The sequence below is a fragment of the Pygocentrus nattereri genome, chromosome 7 (genome assembly GCF_015220715.1).
Source record: "Pygocentrus nattereri isolate fPygNat1 chromosome 7, fPygNat1.pri, whole genome shotgun sequence".
Lineage (NCBI taxonomy): Eukaryota > Metazoa > Chordata > Actinopteri > Characiformes > Serrasalmidae > Pygocentrus > Pygocentrus nattereri.
The window spans coordinates 46,993,933-47,021,432 of record NC_051217.1 but is presented as its reverse complement, the minus strand read 5'-3'; the positions used below and the strand labels follow the sequence as shown (position 1 = coordinate 47,021,432).

The 27,500-nt window shown below is 45.4% G+C and overlaps 2 protein-coding genes across 5 annotated transcripts in view; one reads left to right on the top strand and one right to left on the bottom strand.

The window, feature by feature from the left end:
* The window catches only part of usp8 (ubiquitin specific peptidase 8), a 42,485-nt gene extending 42,338 nt beyond the window's left edge, over window positions 1-147 (top strand). For both annotated transcript variants that reach the window (XM_017685810.2, XM_037539962.1), the window contains exon 19: window positions 1-147. This exon is cut by the window's left edge and continues 1,705 nt beyond it. The gene's annotated coding sequence lies outside the window, so the exon portion shown is untranslated.
* A 6,127-nt stretch (window positions 148-6,274) lies between these two features.
* trpm7 (transient receptor potential cation channel, subfamily M, member 7) overlaps window positions 6,275-27,500 on the bottom strand; it is an 82,721-nt gene continuing 61,495 nt past the window's right edge. For all 3 annotated transcript variants that reach the window (XM_017685812.2, XM_017685813.2, XM_017685811.2), the window contains 19 exons: window positions 27,347-27,479; window positions 27,030-27,214; window positions 26,811-26,943; window positions 24,485-24,653; window positions 23,797-24,319; window positions 19,508-19,590; window positions 19,329-19,419; window positions 18,781-18,857; window positions 16,894-16,934; window positions 16,465-16,490; window positions 16,132-16,185; window positions 15,978-16,022; window positions 14,832-14,897; window positions 14,442-14,725; window positions 12,484-12,566; window positions 12,191-12,396; window positions 7,081-7,132; window positions 6,879-6,985; window positions 6,275-6,454 (listed from right to left, as the gene is read on the bottom strand). In XM_017685812.2, coding sequence (XP_017541301.1) covers window positions 6,321-6,454; window positions 6,879-6,985; window positions 7,081-7,132; window positions 12,191-12,396; window positions 12,484-12,566; window positions 14,442-14,725; window positions 14,832-14,897; window positions 15,978-16,022; window positions 16,132-16,185; window positions 16,465-16,490; window positions 16,894-16,934; window positions 18,781-18,857; window positions 19,329-19,419; window positions 19,508-19,590; window positions 23,797-24,319; window positions 24,485-24,653; window positions 26,811-26,943; window positions 27,030-27,214; window positions 27,347-27,479 — 2,492 coding nt within the window. In that variant the 3' untranslated portion in view covers window positions 6,275-6,320. The remainder of the gene's footprint in view (window positions 6,455-6,878; window positions 6,986-7,080; window positions 7,133-12,190; window positions 12,397-12,483; window positions 12,567-14,441; window positions 14,726-14,831; window positions 14,898-15,977; window positions 16,023-16,131; window positions 16,186-16,464; window positions 16,491-16,893; window positions 16,935-18,780; window positions 18,858-19,328; window positions 19,420-19,507; window positions 19,591-23,796; window positions 24,320-24,484; window positions 24,654-26,810; window positions 26,944-27,029; window positions 27,215-27,346; window positions 27,480-27,500) is intronic.

Genomic DNA, 27,500 nt, shown 5'->3' with positions numbered 1-27,500 from the left:
GCAGCATGACGCCCAGCACTGAGAGAAGGTGATTCTGTTTGAGACGTAATTGAATTGTTTTCTCCGCTGTCAGCGGCTGTAACTCACACCATAAACACGTATTTACCCAGCTGTGAATAATAAAGCAAGTCACGCCCTGATTTCTGATTTCTCTGCATCTCTGTTTATTTAGTGTGTGTGCGCATCATGAAATTACTTGGTACACATGCACACACATTTACATATACACACACTCATACACACACACACACTCATACACACACACACACACGGGTAAACTATCTGTGTTTATTGAGTGAGCAGGTTTCAGAGCATGTGATCATGAAGAGAGAGACCCCCCCCCCCCCCCCCCCCCCCACACAGAATCTTCTTCTCCACTGTCTCCATCTGTCCTAATGTCTCCAGACCCTAGAAGAACAGGGTGGGTGTTTCTGATAAAGTGGCCAGAGGAAGAGCTAGAGTGAAATATAATCTGACCTGTTCGCCCCACTGAAGATGAACTTTGGCATCTGGAACCAACTTCTTTATCTCGAAGGCCAGGTCCAAAAACCCAGAATCATAACCCCCCCCAAACACACATATATGCGTGTCAGTGTACTATAGTTGTGTTAATATTATGCTATGAAATTCTGCTAAAGGGGTTTGGCACCACCTGCTGGTTGGTCAGTGTATTACAGTTTCTGTGTATATAGGAATGTTCAGCTCAGGTTTAGCTTCGAATTTATAACTCTTTAAATAAAGCGTCTTGGAAGAGCCCAACTGGGTAAACCGGTCTCTGTTACATGTATTTCAAGACAATAGGGACAAAAGTCGAGCACAACAACACTTTACAGAGTTTTTGCGGTTTTGCAAAAATATATATACAGAAAGTGTAATACACTGACCAACCAGCAGGTGGTGCCAAACCCTTTTAGCAGAATTTCATAGCATAATATTAATAAAACTATAGTACACCGAGATATATATATAGTGTGTGTGTGTGTGTTTGGGGTTATTAATTAGATTTCACATGTCGCTGCTGTCAGCAAAACTTTGTATCTCCAGAGCGGGAACTTTACAGGAGGCGGAAAAAACCTGCTGTACTTTTAATGGAAGTCAATGGAACCAGACGTCTGTCCAGGTCATTTTGGGCCGTTTCTTTTGATCCATTCATCATGAAATTTACATATAATGTAAATGGAAAAATTTTCTTTCAAATTCTGACAAAAACTGAAAAATGTAAAAAAACAAAAGAGAGATCCGAGGTTTTTGTCCGACAGCAGCAGTTTCCCATAAAGCATCGCTTTAAACCCACTGTCCAGCATCTCAGAGCGTCTGTCCGACGTGCTGTGTGTGGTTCCACACAGAACCTTCTGTTCTCACGAACAATAAACAGTGAAGAGTGAGGAACCATCTGATTAGGTAGTAGACCTGCGTCCAGTGGTGAGTGAGCTGTTAGTGCTGGGCTGTTTACTGAGACGCGCTCTCATTAGTAAGCAGTGCACTGTGTGGTTTTTGGGACACAGCCGAAGAGACTCCGCTATAAATATGAGGTTCTGTTGACACCAGTTAAAGGGGAACCACAGCACACATATAGACACTTTATTCACCATCCAGAACCCCCAGAGAACCCACACGAGTCTTCTGAGCTTATCTGGAATGCTGATGATGGAAAACAGTGGAAAATCTGGAATAATGAGTTTTCTTTGGGGACTATTTTGCCGCACAGCGCCCTGCATGTCTCCCTCCACCATGAATGGAGTTGAAGTTCTCTAAACTCTCATAAAACAGCGTCTCAGTCATCAGGCAGTGAATTCAGAACCAGTTCATGTAGGAACTTTCTGTAGGAGCTTTTAGAGGGACGTCTGGTTCCCATCACCACCACTGTGAGGAGCTTTTAGAGGGGGACGTCTGGTTCCCATCACCACCACTGTGAGGAGCTTTTAGAGGGACGTCTGGTTCCCATCACCACCACTGGGAACGGCTCTGACTCTATACAGTGCAATGCAAATATCTTTGGCATCTAACTGCATGATTTAAAACCACATATGAGCTTCTTGTGAGTAAACAATACTATTTAAGATACACGCAAACAAACAAATACAGTAAAAGCTAAGAAATGAATGACTGTTTCTGGTCCCAGACTTCTCCTCGTTGCCCCTGAATAGCTCATTAAATTCATCACCGGCGCTGATTCAATGTACTGAGGTACTGAGGAGTAGCATCAAGTATTGGACGACAACTGCAGTTCGGACTGGGCTCCTTCTAGGAGAAGCTTGGACAGGGTTGAGCAAACTCGTTGATCGCTGTATTGATGTTATTAGTATTTATTCTAATATTAGCAGATAAACAGATAAAGACCCTTTTCATTTTCCCAGCCCTGGAGCGTCCGCGCAGTCCTGTGTGTCTGTTGTAGATCATCTTTAAAATCTAAAATTGGTTCTATATAGCACCAAAGAATGGCAGAACCCTCTTTAGTGCTACACAGAACCATTTACAACACGTTCTCCACCAGCCTGAGGAGCTATTTCACCACGCAGAGAACCCTTTAGGCAAGAAATGGTTCTGGATTGCCATCCTGGCTCTATACAGAACCGCTCCGGTCACTAAAGAGTGCAGGTCATTTTTTTTGTATCCTGATTATGTAAGTTTATCTCTGAACTCTGACCCTCATGATGAAGGCACAGCATGACTAGTGAACATCAGACATGCATAATGTCCTCATTATTAATAGAACACGTACCTGCTGGCGCGTCAGCTTGAAATAAAGATTAAAACTAATAAATAAATAAAAGTCAGGCTGGGTGGGTACAGGGGGCCTCAGACACGACCACCCGGGTTAATCACAATTCATGGCCTCGAGGAATTCATGGGGGGTGATGAACGCTCCTCGAAACAGCAGAGCAGAAAGAAGCAGTTATAAACGAGAACATCAGGAAGACAATCAGTACGTCCCTCTCCTGACCACTCACCTAGTCCAGCTGATCAGAGTCCAGGAGAAGTCTGACTGCCTGACCGCGGAATCTTACGCGAGTCTTAGTGGAGTGAAGACTCAGTTTCCTGGTGAAGTAACTTCAGGCTATATGTGAGGTTATTCCAGCTGCGCTGTGTCCAGGTGAACCGTCGGGTGGACCAAGCTCTGGGTCATCTCTCAGGAAACAAGATTTCTTGCTTATTTTTAACAAGATTTTAAACTTATTTCAATCTAGTCCTGAATTTTATGTCTCATGAGGGTCATTTTTTAAACTGCTCCATGCCTAGCTGTCTGACCAATCAGGAACAGCCGTCTGACCAATCAGGAACAGCTGTCTGACCAATCAGGAACAGCCGTCTGACCAATCAGGAACAGCTGTCTGACCAATCAGGAACAGCCGTCTGACCAATCAGGAACAGCCGTCTGACCAATCAGGAACAGCTGTCTGACCAATCAGGAACAGCCGTCTGACCAATCAGGAACAGCCGTCTGACCAATCAGGAACAGCCGTCTGACCAATCAGGGAGACTGACTCTATCTAACCTAACTCACCTGATATTTATAGAATTTTGAAAATATTCTATTTTGGTCAAATCTGCCCCACGTCACGAGTAAAACCCTCGGCATTTACTTTTTAGATGATAATCTAAATAAAACGCTTTAAGAGTTTATTTGCGGTATAAATGCAGTTTTTACCGATGTAAATGTGAAACATCTGCACTGTGTAAAACGGTCATATTCAAATTTCTCAGCCTGCTGTGTCGCTTGTTTGAAGTCTGGAGTTTTAATAAGTTCCCTCAAAAACGACCACTTTAAAATGTCCAGTCGCAGGGCTGAGACAGACCGATCGTTTGTATGTATGGGACAGGAGGACCCTCTGAGCCGGGCACAGGCAGTGCGCTGCATAAAGGGGTTTAGATGGCAGAAAGCAGGTGGAGCTGGGAGGACCGAGAAACACTGCACAGCAAAAATATGAAACCAGGCGAGCTGATGATGAGAAGACTGGAGGATGAGGATGAGGATGAGAAGCTGGTCTGTGAGCCAAATTAGTGAGGAAAGTGCCCAACCAAAGGAGGTCAGGATGATCTTAAGGGGGGGGGGTAAGGGTTTTCAAAAGACCTGTGGAACTAATACGTAACGGGAACCAAAAGGTGATCCAGGGACGTATAGTAAGGGATGGGCAGGGTGATGAGCTCATCCCGAAATGGGATATAAAGAAGGAAGCTTCGTGATCGGGGAACCATCTCACCACCTGAAGCTCAATAAACGAAGAGGGACTTTTCCTCCCTTCCACTAGAACCCAGCGGCTGGAGCCGTTTACTCTGCTTTCTTTATTTTTGGTTTAATACTCTTTTATTTTTCTTTACTTGTGAAAGTGATTAGACAATAATTAGAACAAAACCACAGAACAGAACAGTCTTAGTATTTAAACCTCACGTTGGGGCTTTGGGCAAGGAGAAAATAGGTCCTGGTCCCGACAGAAGCGACGGGCCGCGAGACGCCACTGCAGAGTGATCCAGTTGTCCGATTGAGGGCGCACAGGCCCAGCTAGCAGGCTGCTATGCTAAAGCCTAAACCAAGGCTAAGGGCCTGGTGACGCCGAGAGTCCGGGGGCTCCTTCTGCTCTCTCAGTAGCTTTAACCACACGGCGGCAGACGAGTGATACTGAAACCTTCTGTAAAGTTCTCACTGTAAAGTTTTCTGCCTTTACTGAACGCAGTTGGAACTGAACTATTAATAATCTGTGTTGTGAATAAATGTTCACAATAGTAAACCCTGGTGATCTGCGTCTAAACCACGTTCACAAAGGAACAAAAAACGACAACAAACAGCAACAAAACACATCAAACATCAAAGCGTACAGGTCAGTTCTTCACAAACAGCACAGCCGTCTCGGGTTTGTGTTTTTTATTAGTTTAAATGATATGCAGTACAAAATGAATAGAATAATATAACCTTATATTCCCCTGGATAAAATACTCTCACTTTCATGTTTTATTCGTGCCAGATATTTGCATCTATAGAATACAGCTAGATTAAAATCTTTCATACATTATTTAATGACAAAAAAAGAACAATAGTACCTCTGTAACATTAAAAATTCATGTTTGTCTGTGTGGACACGGGTTCAGCATTTTGACACATTAAAATCACACGTGGTGTAAAAATTGCATTGCAATCTGCCCATTTTACAAGATTCCAGACTCCGCTTTGAATAGATGCCCTAACGTGGATGACGACATGGATTTGTACACATATAAAAGGATTGTGTTGACATTCTGCACTGAGTAAAGTCTCATAGTGTTGATGTGGACAGGCCTGCAGGGGACAGCCTGCAGGGGACAGCCTGCAGGGGACAGCCTGCAGGGGACAGCCTGCAGGGGACAGCCTGCAGGGGACAGCCTGCGCACTTCAGAGTACAATGCACTTAAAATTGCTTTTATTTATACAAGGCAGCGTCTCAGTTGATAACTGACTCTCAATACGATGAGACTGTACCAGTCAGCTTAAATATCCACATAAAAACGTAAAAAATCTCTTAAAAACATATTTAGCCTCTGTACATCGTGAAATGCATCTCTACACACGTCTGTCCGTCCAGTCCAGTCCAAACAGGCGGCGCATCGTCAGTGTAACGTCATCAAAATGACCCACAATCCCCCACACGCACATCTGCTCTCGACCCAACACACAAACAAACGAACGAACGCATACTCTCCCCCCCCCCTCTCCCCCCCCCTCTCTCTCTCCCTCCCTCCCTCCCCCTCCCTCTCTCACACTCAGTCTCTCTCTCTCTCTCTCTCTCTCTCTCTCTCCCTCTCTCACACTCAGTCTCTCTCTCTCTCTCTCTCTCTCTCCCTCTCTCTCACACTCAGTCTCTCTCTCTCTCTCTCTCCCTCTCTCTCTCTCCCTCTCTCTCTCTCTCACTCAGTCTCTCCTTCTCTCTCTCTCTCCCTCTCTCTCACACTCAGTCTCTCTCTCTCTCTCCCTCTCTCTCACACTCAGTCTCTCTCTCTCTCTCTCTCCCTCTCTCTCTCTCCCTCTCTCTCTCTCACACTCAGTCTCTCCTTCTCTCTCTCTCTCCCTCTCTCTCACACTCAGTCTCTCTCTCTCTCTCCCTCTCTCTCACACTCAGTCTCTCTCTCTCTCTCTCTCCCTCTCTCTCTCTCCCTCTCTCTCTCTCTCACTCAGTCTCTCTCTCTCTCTCTCTCTCACACTCAGTCTCTCCTTCTCTCTCCCTCTCCCTCTCCCTCCCCCTCCCTCCCTCTCGCTCGCTCGCTCGCTATGGAGGGTTGTTTCCAGTATCCGCCACGGGTTTCCAGATGCTGTGTGTGTGTGTGTGTGTGTGTGTGTGTGTGTGTGTGTCTCACAGCATTAAGCGCATGGAGTGGCGCTGTTCTTTAGTGCTGCCCCCTGCTGGGGGGGAAGGGGAGGAGCCCTCAGTTTGGTCATCTTGCTGCAGTGTCACTTTCTCTGGTGTGTAGTCGTTCCTCTTCAGATCTAAACACAAACATGTTGCACTCATTTCAGTGAACAAACACATAGTCGCCCAATAAACCCTTTATTATTCAATTATTAATGTTAATGCATATTATTCAGCATCTACTATGAATTATTCAGCATCTACTAATGTGTCAATTCTGAGTTTCTGAGGGTAATGAAACACTTTTATTCCCCAGAATAAGTCCCTACTGTATTTATGAGCACACACACACACACACACCCACCCACCCACCCACCCACCCACACACACACACACACACACACACACACACTGACATACACTGACACACACCCACCCACCCACACACAAAGACACACACATACACACACACACACCCACCCACACATACACACACATACACACACACAAAGACACACACACACAGAAAATAAGAGCAACTACAGTGAGGAAGTTTCTCACCAGGAAGTTTGAGTTTGCGGCAGCAGGAGTTACAGTGATGTTTAGTGCGGAAGTTTCTGATGGCGTCGTCTCCGAGGTTCGCCGGGCCGAACACCATGTCATACGACCTGCAACAGTCCAACGCGTTCCATAAACAAACGAGGCACTACACGCCAAACCGGGGCTAAACAGATCTTATTAGAACTCATTCGCCTTTTCTCACCCTTTCTCCCCACTTTTAATCACAGACGGGTCGGTCAGGATCTCCCCCACTCCTGCGGGAAAACAGGAAGATGGTCAGAACAGCCAGTCATCACCAACACGCTGACCACCGCCTCCCACTACAGACTGAAGAGGCAACAGTTATGGAATTCTAACTATATAAACTAATGAAGCTCTTTTACAACCAAATCATCAGCTCACATCTTCAGACAGTAGAACCATGAGATGTTTGAACTCTACAGTCCACCAGAGGGCAGTACCGATCTGGTGAGTTACTGTTTGGGCACAGAGTTTGCATCGATCAATCCCATGAAGGATATATGAAGAAAAACTGCAGCAGTTCATGAGTTTTATGCAGAACATCTTCCAAAAAGATAAACACAATATAAAAAGGAGTGTAAAAGCAGAAAATCCCAGAGTAAATATTAAATCATTCACAGTACCGACTGAATCATTTGTGTGAATATTAATGGGCTCAGGGCTGGAGGTCAGGGAACCAGCCCTGTGACCGGAAGGTCGCCGGTTCGATCCCCAGTGCCGACAGTCCCTGACTGAAGTGTCCCTGAGCAGGACACCTAACCCCCAACTGCTCCCCGGGCGCTGTGGATAGGGCTGCCCACCGCTCCAGGCAAGTGTGCTCACTGCCCCCTAGTGTGTGTGTGTGTTCACTAGAGGTGTTTGTGGTGTTTGACTTCACGGACGGGTTAAATGCAGAGGTGCTGCAAAGCTGCTGGCCCGGATAGCATTCCAGGGTGTGTGCTGAAGTGCTGTGTAGACCAACTCTCCGAGGTGCTGACAGACATCTTCAGCTCCTCTTTAATCCAGGCAGTTGTCCCCACCTGCCTGAAGACCGCCACCGTCATCCCAGGCCTCAAGAGCTCCACAGTGACCCCTACACTATATCACCCCTACACTGTATCACCCCTACACTATATCACCCCTACACTGTATCACCCCTACACTATATCACCTCTACACTATATCACCTCTACACAATGTCACCCCTACACTATGTCACCCCTACACTATGTCACCCCTACACTATATCACCTCTACACTATATCACCTCTACACTATATCACCCCTACACTATGTCACCTCTACACTATATCACCCCTACACTATATCACCGCTACACTATATCACCCCTACACTATGTCACCCCTACACTATATCACCCCTACACTATATCACCGCTACACTATATCACCCCTACACTGTCACCCCTACACTGTCACCCCTACACTATATCACCCCTACACTGTCACCCCTACACTGTCACCCCTACACTGTCACCCCTACACTATATCACCTCTACACTATATCACCCCTACACTGTCACCCCTACACTATATCACCTCTACACTATATCACCTCTACACTATATCACCCCTACACTGTCACCCCTACACTATATCACCCCTACACTGTCACCCCTACACTATATCACCCCTACACTGTCACCCCTACACTGTCACCCCTACACTGTCACCCCTACAGTATATCACCTCTACACTATATCACCCCTACACTGTCATCCCTACACTATATCACCTCTACACTATATCACCCCTACACTGTCACCCCTACACTATATCACCCCTACACTATATCACCTCTATACTGTCACCCCTACACTATATCACCCCTACACTATATCACCCCTACACTATGTCACCTCTACACTATATCACCCCTACACTATGTCACCTCTACACTATATCACCCCTACACTATATCACCGCTACACTATGTCACCTCTACACTATGTCACCCCTACACTGTCACCCCTACACTATATCACCCCTACACTGTCACCCCTACACTATATCACCCCTACACTATATCACCCCTACACTGTCACCCCTACACTATATCACCTCTACACTATATCACTTCTACACTATATCACCTCTATACTGTCACCCCTACACTATATCACCCCTACACTGTCACCCCTACACTATATCACCCCTACACTATATCACCCCTACACTATATCACCCCTACACTATGTCACCTCTATACTGTCACCCCTACACTATGTCACCTCTACACTATATCACCTCTATACTGTCACCCCTACACTATATCACCCCTACACTATATCACCTCTACACTATATCACCCCTACACTATATCACCCCTACACTGTCACCCCTACACTATATCACCCCTACACTATATCACCCCTACACTATATCACCCCTACACTATGTCACCTCTATACTGTCACCCCTACACTGTCACCTCTACACTATATCACCTCTATACTGTCACCCCTACACTATATCACCCCTACACTGTCACCCCTACACTATATCACCCCTACACTATATCACCCCTACACTATATCACCCCTACACTATATCACCCCTACACTATGTCACCCCTACACTATGTCACCTCTATACTGTCACCCCTACACTATGTCACCTCTACACTATATCACCTCTATACTGTCACCCCTACACTATGTCACCTCTACACTGTCACCCCTACACTATGTCACCTCTACACTATATCACCCCTACACTATATCACCCCTACACTGTCACCCCTACACTATGTCACCTCTACACTATATCACCCCTACACTATATCACCCCTACACTATATCACCCCTACACTGTCACCCCTACACTATATCACCCCTACACTATGTCACCTGTACACTATATCACCCCTACACTATATCACCCCTACACTGTCATCCCTACACTATATCACCCCTACACTGTCACCCCTACACTATGTCACCTGTACACTATATCACCCCTACACTATGTCACCTCTACACTATATCACCCCTACACTATATCACCTCTACACTATATCACCCCTACACTATGTCACCTCCACACTATATCACCTCTACACTATATCACCTCTACACTATATCACCTCTATACTGTCACCCCTACACTATATCACCCCTACACTATATCACCTCTACACTATATCACCCCTACACTATATCACCCCTACACTGTCACCCCTACACTATATCACCCCTACACTATATCACCCCTACACTATATCACCCCTACACTATGTCACCTCTATACTGTCACCCCTACACTGTCACCTCTACACTATATCACCTCTATACTGTCACCCCTACACTATATCACCCCTACACTGTCACCCCTACACTATATCACCCCTACACTATATCACCCCTACACTATATCACCCCTACACTATATCACCCCTACACTATGTCACCCCTACACTATGTCACCTCTATACTGTCACCCCTACACTATGTCACCTCTACACTATATCACCTCTATACTGTCACCCCTACACTATGTCACCTCTACACTGTCACCCCTACACTATGTCACCTCTACACTATATCACCCCTACACTATATCACCCCTACACTGTCACCCCTACACTATGTCACCTCTACACTATATCACCCCTACACTATATCACCCCTACACTATATCACCCCTACACTGTCACCCCTACACTATATCACCCCTACACTGTCATCCCTACACTATATCACCCCTACACTGTCACCCCTACACTATGTCACCTGTACACTATATCACCCCTACACTATGTCACCTCTACACTATATCACCCCTACACTATATCACCTCTACACTATATCACCCCTACACTATGTCACCTCCACACTATATCACCTCTACACTATATCACCTCTACACTATATCACCCCTACACTATATCACCCCTACACTATGTCACCCCTACACTATATCACCCCTACACTATGTCACCTCTACACTATATCACCACTACACTATATCACCTCTACACTATATCACCGCTACACTATATCACCGCTACACTATATCACCCCTACACTATGTCACCTCTACACTATGTCACCCCTACACTGTCACCCCTACACTATATCACCCCTACACTGTCCCCCCTACACTATATCACCCCTACACTGTCCCCCCTACACTATATCACCCCTACACTGTCCCCCCTACACTATATCACCCCTACACTGTCACCCCTACACTATATCACCTCTACACTATATCACCTCTACACTATATCACCCCTACACTATCACCCCTACACTATATCACCTCTACACTATATCACCCCTACACTATATCACCTCTACACTATATCACCCCTACACTATATCACCCCTACACTGTCACCCCTACACTATATCACCTCTATACTGTCACCCCTACACTATATCACCCCTACACTATATCACCCCTACACTATATCACCCCTACACTGTCACCCCTCCACTATATCACCCCTACACTATATCACCTCTACACTATATCACCCCTACACTATATCACCCCTCCACTGTCACCCCTCCACTATATCACCCCTACACTGTATCACCCCTACACTATATCACCCGTACACTATGTCACCCGTACACTATGTCACCCCTACACTATATCACCCCTACACTATATCACCCCTACACTATATCACCTCTACACTATATCACCCCTACACTATATCACCCCTACACTGTCACCCCTACACTATATCACCTCTATACTGTCACCCCTACACTATATCACCCCTACACTATATCACCCCTACACTATATCACCCCTACACTATATCACCCCTACACTGTCACCCCTCCACTATATCACCCCTACACTATATCACCTCTACACTATATCACCCCTACACTATATCACCCCTCCACTGTCACCCCTCCACTATATCACCCCTACACTATATCACCCCTACACTGTATCACCCGTACACTATGTCACCCCTACACTATATCACCCCTACATGTCACTTTATACATCACCAGTATTAAGATGTAAACCTTCTACCTGGTACTCATGCTGCTGCGCTTTATGCTGTTGTTATTTACACCTTCTATTTATTGTTTATCACTTTGGGTGTCACAGTTGACTGGACTGTGAGTACAGTGTCTCGTTTCACCTCATGTACCGCATGTGATGTGAATGACAATAAAGCCCCATCTATCCATCTAATTTCACAGTATGCAAACACAATGACCAATGGTTGTAAAGTCATCCTTTGGATTTTCTTTGGAAATTCAAGTAATAATAATAATAATAATAATAATAATAATAGATGTGTGTGTGCATGTAGCGCACCCTGCAGGTCGAGGACGAGCAGTTCCCCTCGTGTGTACTCGTAGCTCCAGTGGCTGAAGGCCAGCATGGTCTCCTCCAGCAGGTTGGTGGGGACGATCTCGTCTCCGTTATTGTTATTAAACTTCCGAAACTCGCCCGTGATGCATTCCTCTATCGCAAACCACTGACCAGCAGAGTGACAGTACAGCAGGAACACCTCCAGAAACCTGCACACAGACACACCTTTACTGCAGCGCACAGCTTAAATCAGTGTAATGGGTCAAAGCGCAGAAAGCAGGACAGGTGTGCGTTACCTGGGCGAATAAGGGATGGCTTTGGGTCTGATCTGATTGAAGGCGAAGGTCAGTTTCTGAGCTGCTCGCTGCTGCTGGATCTCCTGTTTGGACAAACACAAACACAAGCTGCTGTCATACAGAGCTCCGCAGATGGCGTCACATCAGGAACTCTGGGACCCGCCGCAATATCTTGCAGTGTGGACCTAATTATCAGCGTTACGCGGGAGCGGGTGGGTAACCAGCCCCCTGCAGGCGGGAGCGGGACAAAGCACGCAAAGAAATACAGCAAATTGCTGAGCAGCCTAAGTAAAGCAGAATGATCACTAACTCGTTTATAAACAATATAAAGCGACGACAGTAAAAGGTCAAATGAATGGAGTCGTTCTAAAGAGCTGCAAAGCAGCTGATCATAACACTCAGATTCTTGAAGCTCACAGACATGGTGAAGCCTTCAGTCCCTCGGCCACAGCTGCACAGCACAACACCCAAAATAACCGCTCTGTGGTTTGATTCCTGCTCTGTGTTTAATGGTGAACAGATGGTGTTTGGTGAAGTTACTCACAGTGAGCCTGATGACCACGAGTGCCGCGTTATTTCAGCAGGGGACAATGTGTTTGTGAACAGAGTCAGATAGTGGACGATGTAAGATTTTGATGTAAGTAGTTGTTAGTATGTCACTTCTTGTTATTTTGCAGATTAGTAAACGGCACTTTTGTAATTGTGTACTTTGTTTAAAGTGGCGTTTAAACAGAGGTTAGTTCGATTTCTGTCGACCCATCCTAAAAACGTCAGAGGCCTATTAAAACATTCATTTGTCCAAAAACGACCCCAGTGTCCCCTCCTACTCCAAACGCAGTCGATCAGCCAAAAGCTTCTTTAGCTTTAGGCCGACGTGGACAGAGAGGAGCTTACAGCGAAACCTATTAGCACAGTGCCTGAATCATCCTGGAGAATTTTTCAGCATCTCTACTGAAGCCGATAACCAGATAACTTCTCACACTGAATGACTTACTGTTATCTATAAATGTGACATCACACAGTGTCAGAAACCTTATAATCAAGGCTAAATTAGCCGCCCGGCTCCACAACAAAACTACAGCACAAACCTCAGACACCAAACAGCTGCACAACAAATCAGTGTTCCAGGAACAGCAGCAGAAACAAGGTAATAGAAACGTCGGAGAACGGAGAACATGCAGTTTATTACAGTGAACTCCGGAGGGCGGAGCTTCCTTCCATCTAAACATGAGAATATGAGTGAGAACAACCCCCCCCACCCCTTCTGGGAAAATACTACACCCTCCCTTACACACACTCATCAATACACACACACACACACACTCATCTATACACACACACACACACTCATCTATACACACACACACTCACACAGGTAGCCCATAACAATAGTTAATGTGGAATATTGTCCTCATGTGGAATGAATGAGGAAGGAAGGAAAGCAGTGAATAAAACGTGGAAAGATTTATATCCACCGGTAAAATAACATCCCCCCAAACTCACACTTCTATCTCAGCCAGTGTGGGTGTGTGCTGCTGCAATGATTAGCCCAAAAATTCAAAGACCATGAAAAGTGTACCAGTGCTTATAATTTCTGATTTACATTTTTATTATTTATAAACAGAAAAAGCCTCTATAATGTTCATATGATCCACACGGTCGCTCTGACAGACTGTAATACACTACAGGAAGCGTAGGGGGCGATACGGCTTCTACTGTTTCATTTAAAAAGCTCTATAATGTTCATATGATCCACACAGTCGCTCTGACAGACTGTAATACACTACAGGAAGCATAGGGGGCGATACGGCTTCTACCGTTTCATTTAAAAAGCTATAGATTATAGTGTGTGTGTATATATATATATATATATATATACACACATATATATATATATATATATATATATATATATATATATATATATATATATATATATATATATATATGTATCTCACCCGCAGACACAGATGCAGTACGGTGTCCTCCTTATAAACACTCTGCCAGGTGTTCACCACCTCAGGAAGGAAGGATTTGACAATGTACAGGTGTCCTGGCTTGAGGATGTCGTACTCGGACCATGTGCACAGCACCTTCAGTGCCCTCCGCAGGCCACCACCCATTTCCTCTTTACTCAGGAACTCGATTTTAGCGCACAGGCCGCGCTGTGTCCATGACGACATGCTGTTGTTTATGTTATTGGGGGAGCTTTCCTCCAGACGGTACACTGTCACCGGTTCTCCTGCACAACAAACACACAGTGAAGGACCAATCACAGCTGCTCAATTCACTACAACACAAAAGAGGTTACATCAGGGAGAGAGCAGGGAAGAGAAGGCAGCTCTTACCTCTAGGGGGCACTGGGGTGAATGGAATGCTCTGGGACAACCGCATCAGGTTATTACGCTCCACCGCTAACACACAGACACACAACGTTAATACACAAACACACACACAAATACAATTAACATGAGAACTGGACAGTCGGCTGGAGGGCAAGAGTTATGCTGCGCTTGCATGTTGAAGTTAATAAAAACAACAACTCGACTCGGTCATATCGTCTTAAACTCTCCTTTAAAGGCTCTTCATATGACATGATGATTTTAGCCCCTCTTCACAGGCTCATAACTCCGGATGTGAGTGTCGTATGATCTCGTGATGAGATGGAATGGAAAGGGCGGCTCTACGGATTCATGAAGGGTTTGAACTGGATTTTTGAAGGATTACCACAAAGACACGGACACAGATAAAGAGAGAGAATTTTACGTGTGGGTGAGCTCGTGGAGCTCAGAGGCTTAAGGTGGAAAAAGGCAGGAGGATGTTCTGTACTGTTCAGTATTCTCACAATGTCTGCTTTAGTCCAATGCTGAGATCAAAGTTGGAAAAACTGAACTGTTGATGAAAAGTTCTGCTGACTTTTGCCATCGCTGGGAAAAGGGGCCGGATTCACATTCAGTGTCTTAAGAAAGAAAATCTTAAATGCGTGTTTTCTTGACTTCATTCTCAAGAAAAAAAGTTCAAATAACTTTTAAAAATGACTCTTAACTCCTTTCTTAAGAATACGTGTTATTTTTAAACTTAAGTGTTTCTTAATCTTACGACAGACTCCCACTCGTCTCCGGCTGTGAGAATTCATCAGACTCCGCGCTGCCTCCCGCTGCTCCTCATTCCCTGATGTCACCCCACAATCATGTTTTTCCTCTATTTTGCTCCTCTGAGTGATTACACTAAACAACTGCAAATAACAGTTCAAATTCAAAATGTATCTTCTGCCGTTTAAGGGAAGATGCAACAGGTCCGTTATAGTGTTCGTCTTAAAAACCTTCACAAGCTCTTTCGTGAATCCAGCATCTGGTTTTCAGTCAACCGACAACAGTCAACATATAAACGCAGCATCAGAGTTATGTTTGACCTCACAAGGTGAGTCAGAATCAGCTTCTGAGATCAAGCAGCAAAGGTGATCATCCAGAAATACACCTAAGCAGCAAACTCACCTGAATACTGATACCCCTCCATGGGCTTGAAGGGAGAACCAATTGCTGTAGAGAGACAGAAAGAAACAGAATTACTGATCGGTGAGGAAAACCAAAGAGAGAACAGTGGTGCAACAATAAAACAGCAGAGTCAGCCAGCAGAGGGCGCACTTACAGTCCTTACGCCCACCCAGGTGAGTGTGCCTGGCTGAGTAAAGGCCTGTGGAAGCTGAAACACAAACACACACAGGCGGTGTGGTCAGGCTAAGGGCAGGGCAGTGTCATACAGCAGTGTGCTGGTACATGAAGGTGAGGTAAAAACAGGTACAGACAGACGAGGACGGGTACTGACAGGTACACACAGGTAAGGACAGGTAAGGACAGGTAAGGACAGGTATGCTCATGCTCATGGTTCAATGTGTAATGTTTTAACGATAGAGAGCAGTTAATTAGCTTATGAAAACATTTTCATCAGACTTCTGTGACTATTGGATTCGTCCATACTCACCATTACCGGCATCCTCTCCTGGGCTTCTAGAAAAAAAAAAGGACACAGATTCAGTCACATAAGAAGTGAACTCTGTCCTGACACACCTGCCTACCAACACACACACACACACACACACACACACACACACACACACCTGCACAGACTACGTTCCCTCCCACACAGACACACTTTCCTTAGGGGCTCAGTGATCTGGCTAAAACCTTACGGTAATACTTTCACATCATTCAACATCTGTAATAAACAATAATTAGAATCACATGGATTTCTTAATCGTCAGTCCACAGGTCCAATCAGAGTCTCAGAACAAAGAGGCGGTGATTAGGACTAGTCATGGTTAGAGGGAGGTAGTTTGTTTTGCTAGCTAACTCTGGCACACAGTGCTGTGTCTGTTCATCAATACTGTATCGATAACGTATCAATACTCACAGGCTGCTGCTGGCCTGCACCGATTTCCCCTGAGCTCTCTCCTAAACAGGAAACACACCGTCACCAACACAGAGCAAACTTAAACACAACAAGCTCTGAATTCAGAGCGGTTACAGCGAATTCAGAGCAGTTTACAGCAAATACAGAGCGCTTACAGCGAATTCAGAGCGCTTACAGCGAATTCAGAGCGGTTACAGCGAATTCAGAGCAGTTACAGCGAATTCAGAGCAGTTACAGCGAATTCAGAGTGCTTACAGCAAATACAGAGCAGTTACAGCGAATTCAGAAGTGCTTACACCGAATTCATAGAGGTTACAGCGAATACATGGCGCTTACAGTGAATACAGAGCAGTTACAGTGAATTCAGAGCGGCTACACTGAATTCAGAGTGCTTACACCAAATACAGAGCGGTTACAGCGAATTCATAGAGGTTACAGCGAATACAGAGCGGTTACAGTGAATTCAGAGCGGTTACAGTGAATTCATAGAGGTTACAGCGAATTCAGAGCGGCTACATTGAATTCAGAGCGGTTACAGCGAATTCAGAGCGGTTACAGTGAATTCATAGAGGTTACAGCGAATTCAGAGCGGCTACATTGAATTCATAGAGGTTACAGCGAATTCAGAGCGGTTACAGCGAATTCATAGAGGTTACAGCGAATTCAGAGCGGTTACAGCGAATTCATAGAGGTTACAGCGAATTCAGAGCAGTTACAGTGAATTCAGAGCAGTTACAGCGAATTCAGAAGTGCTTACACCGAATTCATAGAGGTTACAGCGAATACATGGCGCTTACAGTGAATACAGAGCAGTTACAGTGAATTCAGAGCGGCTACACTGAATTCAGAGCGCTTACACCAAATACAGAGCGGTTACAGCGAATTCATAGAGGTTACAGCGAATACAGAGCGGTTACAGTGAATTCAGAGCGGTTACAGTGAATTCATAGAGGTTACAGCGAATTCAGAGCGGCTACATTGAATTCAGAGCGGTTACAGCGAATTCAGAGCGGTTACAGTGAATTCATAGAGGTTACAGCGAATTCAGAGCGGCTACATTGAATTCATAGAGGTTACAGCGAATTCAGAGCGGTTACAGCGAATTCATAGAGGTTACAGCGAATTCAGAGCGGTTACAGCGAATTCATAGAGGTTACAGCGAATTCAGAGCGGCTACATTGAATTCAGAGCGGTTACAGCGAATTCAGAGCGGCTACATTGAATTCAGAGCGGTTACAGCGAATTCAGAGCGGTTACAGTGAATTCATAGAGGTTACAGCGAATTCAGAGCGGCTACATTGAATTCATAGAGGTTACAGCGAATTCAGAGCGGTTACAGTGAATTCATAGAGGTTACAGCGAATTCAGAGCGGCTACATTGAATTCATAGAGGTTACAGCGAATTCAGAGCGGTTACAGCGAATTCATAGAGGTTACAGCGAATTCAGAGCGGTTACAGCGAATTCATAGAGGTTACAGCGAATTCAGAGCGGTTACAGTGAATTCAGAGCAGTTACAGCGAATTCAGAGCAGTTACAGTGAATTCAGAGCAGTTACAGCGAATTCAGAAGTGCTTACACCGAATTCATAGAGGTTACAGTGAATACATGGCGCTTACAGTGAATACAGAGCAGTTACAGTGAATTCAGAGCGGCTACACTGAATTCAGAGCGCTTACACCAAATACAGAGCGGTTACAGTGAATTCATAGAGGTTACAGCGAATACAGAGCGGTTACAGTGAATTCAGAGCGGTTACAGCGAATTCAGAGCGGCTACATTGAATTCAGAGCGGTTACATTGAATTTAGAGCGGTTACAGCGAATTCTAGGATGTTGTTTGTTATAGTTTACAGGACATGGTATGTTATAATGTGTGTGAGACTAACCATTAGCAGCGCTGCTCGCGGGTCATCTTGGAACACGTCCTCCGCTGACACACGACTCTTCTCCCGCTTACTTAGACCTTACACACACACACACACACACACACACACACACACACACACTTCAGTAAACTGATTATATTAGTCTTAATTAAAGGCAAGAGCCCTTAACTCAACCCAGTTTATCTGTTACTAAAGCAATTTATACCATTTATAAGGGGCAGTCATGGACTGGATGGACTAACCACTGCTGGTTAGGGAACCAGCCCTGCCGGTTTGATCTCTTTGGCTGACAGTCCATGAATTCCCTTTTTGCTCCCTGGGTGCTGTGGATAGGGCTGCCCATTGCTCCGGGCAGGTGTGCTCACTGCCCCCTAGTGCGTGTGTTCACTAGTGTGCATGTATGTGGGTGTTTCACTGCACAGATGGGTTAAATGCGGAGGTCTAATTCCACAGTGTGCAAATGGAGAACCGTGCTCTAGTGCTGTGAGCAGCAATGTAGTTACTGCACTGTGTAGTGTAGAGAGGGGAGAGTGGGAGTGTGTCCGTACTGGTCTCTGGGTGGAGGAAGGCCGGGTTTCTATCCAGCTCGGTGAAGCCAGCGTATGAGTTCACCGTCCGCATGTGACTCTCTCCTTGGTCCTGCATGAACACACAGGTAAAAACAGGTCAAAGGTCATCAGCAGTGCTCTTCTGACCCACTTTCTGAAGTTAAAACGCTGAGACTGACCTTTCTGCCTGGACTGAGCTGCCGGCAGCCCGCAGAACTCTCTTTAGGAAACGACCTCAGACCTTCAGCCTCATCCTTGTGACCTTTCAGTGGAAAAAGAGCATTATGAGAACGCAAACACAACGTCATACAAACACAACACTGCACTGTGCTCCAGGACAGAGCTCGGTCCAGCAGCTTCGGTCACTGCTCTCCGGAAATCCCTCAGCACTTAAAGGGCCAGTATCACAGAAAACTGAATGTTCCTCTTTACAGTTCATTCAGTTCATCATCTAGGGGGTCTATAGGGATTAGCAGCACTACATTAGCCTTATAGCACACGTCAGACACTTGGCTGATTGATTACATTTGTGGGGGGCGGGGGGGGGGTAATACATTTAAGGGGCTAGATCAATTAAGATTTCTTACAAAACTATTGATTTAATTGTGTGATGCAGCTCTGGACTGGAGCACAAATGATTAGAAAAAAAACTAGATAGAAAACAAATCACACTGTCTTATTACACCATCATCACTGTCCATCTCCAACCTCCACCCAAAAAACAACACACGCACGTCCTTCCCTCTGCCCACCACATCTGATTTCAGACTCTCCAGTCCACACAGATCAATAACAGCTCCAACACAACCTGTGAGTACCACACAACACACCCAGTATAAGAACACACCCAGTATAAGAACACACCCCCACACAGGAGCGATCTCAGGTTTTCAAACACGGCTCAGATTCTGCAGCTGATACTTCACATCATCAGTCTTATGTGTAGGTGCTGCTGATAAAACTCTCCTCCATTCAAACACTGAAAACGAGACTTTCTAATTGGTGTGAAGCGGTTCAGACGTCTTTACAGTGGTGGTGATGGGAACCAGGCGTCGCCATGACTACAACACAGATATAGACACTTTATTTACCATCCAGAACCACCAGAGAACCTACACGAGTCTTCTGAGCTTATATGGAATGTTGATAATGGAAAATTTTGGAAAATCTGGAATACTGAGTTTTCTTTGGGGACTATTTTGCCGCACAGCGCCCTGCATGTCTCCCTCCACCATGAATGGAGTTGAAGTTCTCTAAACTCTCATAAAACAGCGTCTCAGTCATCAGGCAGTGAATTCAGAACCAGTTCATGTAGGAACTTTCTGTAGGAGCTTTTAGAGGGACGTCTGGTTCCCATCACCACCACTGTGAGGAGCTTTTAGAGGGACGTCTGGTTCCCATCACCACCACTGTGAGCGGCTCTGACTCGGCAAGTTTGAGCGTTTTACACCAAACGACTCTGAACGACTTAATTATGCAGAAGCAACTAAAGGTTTTTTTCCACTGCACAAAGTACTGAAGCTCTGGAACCACTGAAAGGTCCACTTACAGGACCTCACTGTACTCGAGGGTGTTCTCCACTGGGTCTGCTAACACTTGCAGCTGAAGCAAACAATAATTTAGTTCCAGCTGAGCGGAAAGTCGCCAAGCACCGTCAATGCCGATAACTAGGGAACTAGAACTCTGATTCGACACTCTGTCGATGTTTTGTGAGTTATGGTACAGACTTGGTTACGGTGACATCAGCTAATCAGAAACCACACGCTCTGTATTTAAGGCCTCCGACGGACGTTTAATCTGCCACGAGGAACCGAGACACTAAAACGCCTCGAGGCTGAAGTCGGCTTCTCACTCAAACTTTCCCACTCCACCTTAAATGGTGCAGCAGTTACATTCTGGCGCCTCAGGCACCATTTAAGGTGGAACGGGAAGATTCAGACAATGAGCTGGAGAATGAGACGCGACTTCAGCCTCGTAAAAAGTGGAACGTTGAGTTTTTACAAGGAACTGTTCTACTTTTGCTACAGCTGAGCTGAAGAGTAAAGCAGAGCAAAGTTGGTCTGTTTTTGTTTGTAATGTGGTTTCTAGCCTATTGCAGCACATCAGCACACACTGACACATTCACAGCCAAGATGGCCAAACGCTGCTTCAATAAAGGGGCCATAAAATGTTGCGGCTTGCAGGCAGATTCATTTCTGTTGGCTCTACTTAACATCTGGGTTCCGAGAGGTCAGGCAAGAGAACCGTGCTCTAGTGCTGTGAGCAGTAATGTGACGTAGCCTTAGATGGAGCTTGAGCCCAAAATCAGTATATGGGGCTTATTCTTTGTAAGGCTTGGATGTCCTGAATTTAAAATAAAGGGGTCAGTCAAACGTAAATAAAGCTTGGCTTCGTAATGTAAAAACAAAACAAACTATAACTGCTAATCTGGTAACTATAACTGGTAATCTGGTAACTATAACTGGTAATCTGGTAACTATAACTGGTAATCTGGTAACTGTAACTGCTAATCTGGTAACTGTAACTGGTAATCTGGTAACTATAACTGGTAATCTGGTAACTGTAACTGCTAATCTGGTAACTATAACTGCTAATCTGGTAACTGTAACTGCTAATCTGGTAACTGTAACTGCTAATCTGGTAACTATAACTGCTAATCTGGTAACTATAACTGCTAATCTGGTAACTATAACTGGTAATCTGGTAACTATAACTGGTAATCTGGTAACTGTAACTGCTAATCTGGTAACTATAACTGGTAATCAGGTAATTGTAACTGCTAATCTGGTAACTATAACTGGTAATCTGGTAACTGTAACTGCTAATCTGGTAACTGTAACCGCTAATCTGGTAACTGTAACCGCTAATCTGGTAACTATAACCGCTAATCTGGTAACTGTAACTGGTAATCTGGTAACTATAACTGGTAATCTGGTAACTATAACTGGTAATCTGGTAACTATAACCGCTAATCTGGTAACTGTAACTGGTAATCTGGTAACTATAACTGGTAATCTGGTAACTGTAACTGCTAATCTGGTAACTGTAACTGGTAATCTGGTAACTGTAACTGGTAATCTGGTAACTATAACTGCTAATCTGGTAACTATAACTGCTAATCTGGTAACTATAACTGCTAATCTGGTAACTATAACTGGTAATCTGGTAACTATAACTGCTAATCTGGTAACTAACTGCTAATCTGGTAACTATAACTGGTAATCAGGTAATTGTAACTGCTAATCTGGTAACTATAACTGGTAATCTGGTAACTATAACTGCTAATCTGGTAACTGTAACTGCTAATCTGGTAACTATAACCGCTAATCTGGTAACTATAACCGCTAATCTGGTAACTGTAACTGGTAATCTGGTAACTATAACTGGTAATCTGGTAACTATAACTGCTAATCTGGTAACTGTAACTGCTAATCTGGTAACTATAACCGCTAATCTGGTAACTATAACCGCTAATCTGGTAACTGTAACTGGTAATCTGGTAACTATAACTGGTAATCTGGTAACTATAACTGGTAATCTGGTAACTATAACCGCTAATCTGGTAACTGTAACTGGTAATCTGGTAACTATAACTGGTAATCTGGTAACTATAACTGCTAATCTGGTAACTATAACTGGCAATCTTCACTGGAGGGAAAAATATAAACTTTGCTTGTGAATGGAGACAATTTTTGTAGACAGTCTAATAAATTCAGCTAATAATTAGTTAATAGCCAAATTAGACTTCTAGCCTTAGAATGACATAAATTTACCAAAAAGAAACGTACATTTTTAACCACGGCCACTGACCCAGGACTAAACCCATAAGCTCCAGGTGTTCTCCTCTGGGCCAGGTCTGAGGTCAGGTACTGATGATAAATGATCAGTTCTGGGTCACTTCAACTCATCCTAAAGGGATTAATGGACTTTTGGAGACCTAATGTAAGTATAATCGTATAGAAAATGACCAGTAATACTGTAATACAGTAATACAGCTGCGTCTTCCCTTCTCTACTAAAACAAGGTTCTCCTGGAAAGACGTTTGAAAACCGCTCCTGAGATGCCCAGGGTCAGGGGGAGGTCAAAGGTGGGGCTGAAAGCGAACCTCTGGCTCCGTTTCGGGTTCTAAGCCTGTGTAGAACCGCCTTACAGGGCTGAGAGCGCCTGAGCCGGGGGGGCGCTGTCTGGGGTTTCCTGGGGGAGAACGCAGGGGCTCCTCCACGTTCCACTGAACCTTCATCATCATCAGTGAAGGCTGGATTTACATAACACTCACGCTCACACACAACCAGAACAGTGGGGTACAAACAGCACGCTCCTCTAAAGCTCTCATCTTCATCATCATCATCATCATCATCATGTTTGTCTTCCTCACTCGCTACAGTAACACTGGCTTTTGCACAGGACACTTCTTTCTCTCCACTTTCACCAGCATCACCCTTATCATCTTCATCTTCCTCATACTCACCCACGAAGGCCCCGAACTCCACGCTGGCGGGTGTGTGCGGCTGTTCCGTCTGCGTGGGAGTGTGTGTCTGTGCGGCGTGTGTAAGTGTGTGTGCGCCGCTGGGCTGGGTGGGGGTGCTGCTGACGAAGAAGGTGGCCGCGGCAGCAGGAGCACTGGGCAGGCTGCTGATGCTGGCGTCGTCCGGACGGCTGGTGCTGGGAGCCCATGCGTGTGCGTGAGAGTGTGTGTGCGCGTGTGCGTGAGAGTGTGTGTGCGGTAAGGCACTGCCGGAGGATCCAGCCTCCGGTGTGAAAAGCGGCCTCCTCTCTGGGCTCAGGGCGCCGAGCTCCGGCCTTTCTGGACTCAGAACAAACTCCGCCCTCGACCGCGCCCCCTCCTCAGCTCTGCCCCCGAACAGGGAGTCGGCCATGTTGGCGGGCGGGGGGTAAACGCTGCGCTGAACCAGCACGGACGCTTTGGAGTCCGCAGGGCCGGGCACAAGGTTCTTAGACAAGCTGAGCTCACGCGTGATCTCGTTGTGCACCTGGACGGACGGACAGGAAGAGAAATAAAGTGAAATATTAGTTTAAGGGTTAATTATCTGCCATCAGGTGAGTAAAGACAGTGAAACGCCCTTTAGTGCTCGGTGACGCTGGTTTTCTACGCATGCATAACTAAGAAGGACCACACACAATCGACCGAAGCCCACCTTGCTGGCCTCAGAGGCTCGTTGAGCAGTCAAAGCCTTCAAAGTGTCCACAGTCAGTGCTGAAAGGTCCTGCAGGTGACCGATCTGAGAGTCCAGGGAGTGCAGAGAACGCTTTATAAAATTTACCCTGTTCCCGACTTCTTTCAGCTGGATGCTCATCATCTCCACTCTGCAAAAACAAAGACAGACAACGTAAGCATTTGTAAGGTGTAAAGTTAATTAGCAATGTAAAGTTGCTTTGGAGTAGTGTTTAAGGGTGTAGAGTTGCTGCAGCACAGTAGTGCGAAGTTGCCAGAGAGAGGTGTTCAGTGGTGTAAAGTTTGTGTAGAGTGGTGTTTAGTGATGTAGGATGGTGGTTAGGGGTGTAAAGTTGGTTAAAGTGGTGATCAGTGGTGTAAAGTTGGTGTAGAGTGGTGTTTAGTGATGTAGGATGGTGGTTAGGGGTGTAAAGTTGGTTAAAGTGGTGATCAGTGGTGTAAAGTTTGTGTAGAGTGGTGTTTAGTGATGTAGGATGGTGGTTAGGGGTGTAAAGTTGGTTAAAGTGGTGTTCAGTGGTGTAAAGTTTGTGTAGAGTGGTGTTTAGTGATGTAGGATGGTGGTTAGGGGTGTAAAGTTGGCTAAAGTGGTGTTCAGTGGTGTAAAGTTTGTGTAGAGTGGTGTTTAGTGATGTAGGATGGTGGTTAGGGGTGTAAAGTTGGTTAAAGTGGTGATCAGTGGTGTAAAGTTGGTGTAGAGTGGTGTTTAGTGATGTAGGATGGTGGTTAGGGGTGTAAAGTTGGTTAAAGTGGTGATCAGTGGTGTAAAGTTTGTGTAGAGTGGTGTTTAGTGATGTAGGATGGTGGTTAGGGGTGTAAAGTTGGTTAAAGTGGTGATCAGTGGTGTAAAGTTTGTGTAGAGTGGTGTTTAGTGATGTAGGATGGTGGTTAGGGGTGTAAAGTTGGTTAAAGTGGTGATCAGTGGTGTAAAGTTTGTGTAGAGTGGTGTTTAGTGATGTAGGATGGTGGTTAGGGGTGTAAAGTTGGTTAAAGTGGTGATCAGTGGTGTACAGTTTGTGTAGAGTGGTGTTTAGTGATGTAGGATGGTTGTTAGGGGTGTAAAGTTGGTTAAAGTGGTGATCAGTGGTGTAAAGTTTGTGTAGAGTGGTGTTTAGTGATGTAGGATGGTGGTTAGGGGTGTAAAGTTGGTGTAGAGTGGTGTTTAGTGATGTAGAATGGTGGTTAGGGGTGTAAAGTTGGTGTAGAGTGGTGTTTAGTGATGTAGGATGGTGTAGAGTGGTGTTCAGTGATGTAGGATGGTGGTTAGGGGTGTAAAGTTGGTTAAAGTGGTGATCAGTGGTGTAAAGTTGGTGTAGAGTGGTGTTCAGTGATGTAGGATGGTGGTTAGGGGTGTAAAGTTGGTGTAGAGTGGTGTTTAGTGATGTAGGATGGTGGTTAGGGGTGTAAAGTTGGTTAAAGTGGTGATCAGTGGTGTAAAGTTTGTGTAGAGTGGTGTTTAGTGATGTAGGATGGTGGTTAGGGGTGTAAAGTTGGTTAAAGTGGTGATCAGTGGTGTAAAGTTGGTGTAGAGTGGTGTTTAGTGATGTAGGATGGTGGTTAGGGGTGTAAAGTTGGTTAAAGTGGTGTTCAGTGGTGTAAAGTTTGTGTAGAGTGGTGTTTAGGGGTGTAAAGTTGGTTAAAGTGGTGATCAGTGGTGTAAAGTTGGTGTAGAGTGGTGTTCAGTGATGTAGGATGGTGGTTAGGGGTGTAAAGTTGGTTAAAGTGGTGATCAGTGGTGTAAAGTTGGTGTAGAGTGGTGTTTAGTGATGTAGGATGGTGGTTAGGGGTGTAAAGTTGGTTAAAGTGGTGATCAGTGGTGTAAAGTTGGTGTAGAGTGGTGTTTAGTGATGTAGGATGGTGTTTAGGGGTGTAAAGTTGGTTAAAGTGGTGATCAGTGGTGTAAAGTTGGTGTAGAGTGGTGTTCAGTGATGTAGGATGGTGGTTAGGGGTGTAAAGTTGGTGTAGAGTGGTGTTTAGTGATGTAGGATGGTGGTTAGGGGTGTAAAGTTGGTTAAAGTGGTGTTCAGTGGTGTAAAGTTGGTGTAGAGTGGTGTTTAGTGATGTAGGATGGTGTTTAGGGGTGTAAAGTTGGTTAAAGTGGTGATCAGTGGTGTAAAGTTGGTGTAGAGTGGTGTTCAGTGATGTAGGATGGTGGTTAGGGGTGTAAAGTTGGTGTGAAGTTTAGTGTTTAGTGGTGCACAGTCGCTGGACAGAGGAGCGTAGTGGTGTAACATTGCTGTAAGACGATGTTTGGCAGTATAAAGTCTTTGTTTGGCATTAATGATGCTGACCGGTCTGAGGTAAGCCTGATTCTCTCATCACTCCCAGAGTGAAATTTGTCATCTTTTTCATGGAAATACGTCTCCACACACTGCTCCTCGAAATCGTGAAGCTTCTTCTGGTCCTCCTCCGTCAGGAAGAGCTCTGCAGGAGGACGGGGAGAGAGAGCCTGAGTGTGCGACTGTGAAACGGTGAAGTGTGTAGGTGTGTGAGTGGAGTGTGTGTCGTACTTGGTCCGTAAGCATTGCTGTCCTTTTTCCTGCGTTTGCAGAGGAAGTTGATGAACGAGGCAATGTGGCAGAAGATGATAAGGGGAGGGGGCAGCACAGGCTTGTCGTGGTATGCCATGACGAAGTGATAACGCTGATACTTCCACACCAGGTTAGACATGGACATCACCTGCAGGTACACGTTACTAAGGAACACACACACACACACACACACACACACACACACAGGGTCATGTTTATTGCAAACAAACGTTGGGTTCCACTGCATGACCAAAATAAAGCGTACGTATGTGAACACGCGTTCTGGAGATGCTCACTTGAAGAAGGCGATGAGCAGGTTGACCATCAGGATGTACTGGATGAAGAGGTAGACGGCCTGCAGGGCCGGAGTCAGCCACACCCCTGTCCCACATAACGGCTGCACGTGTGGCTCACTTGAGTTCGCACACACTGCGGAGAACAAGCACAAGC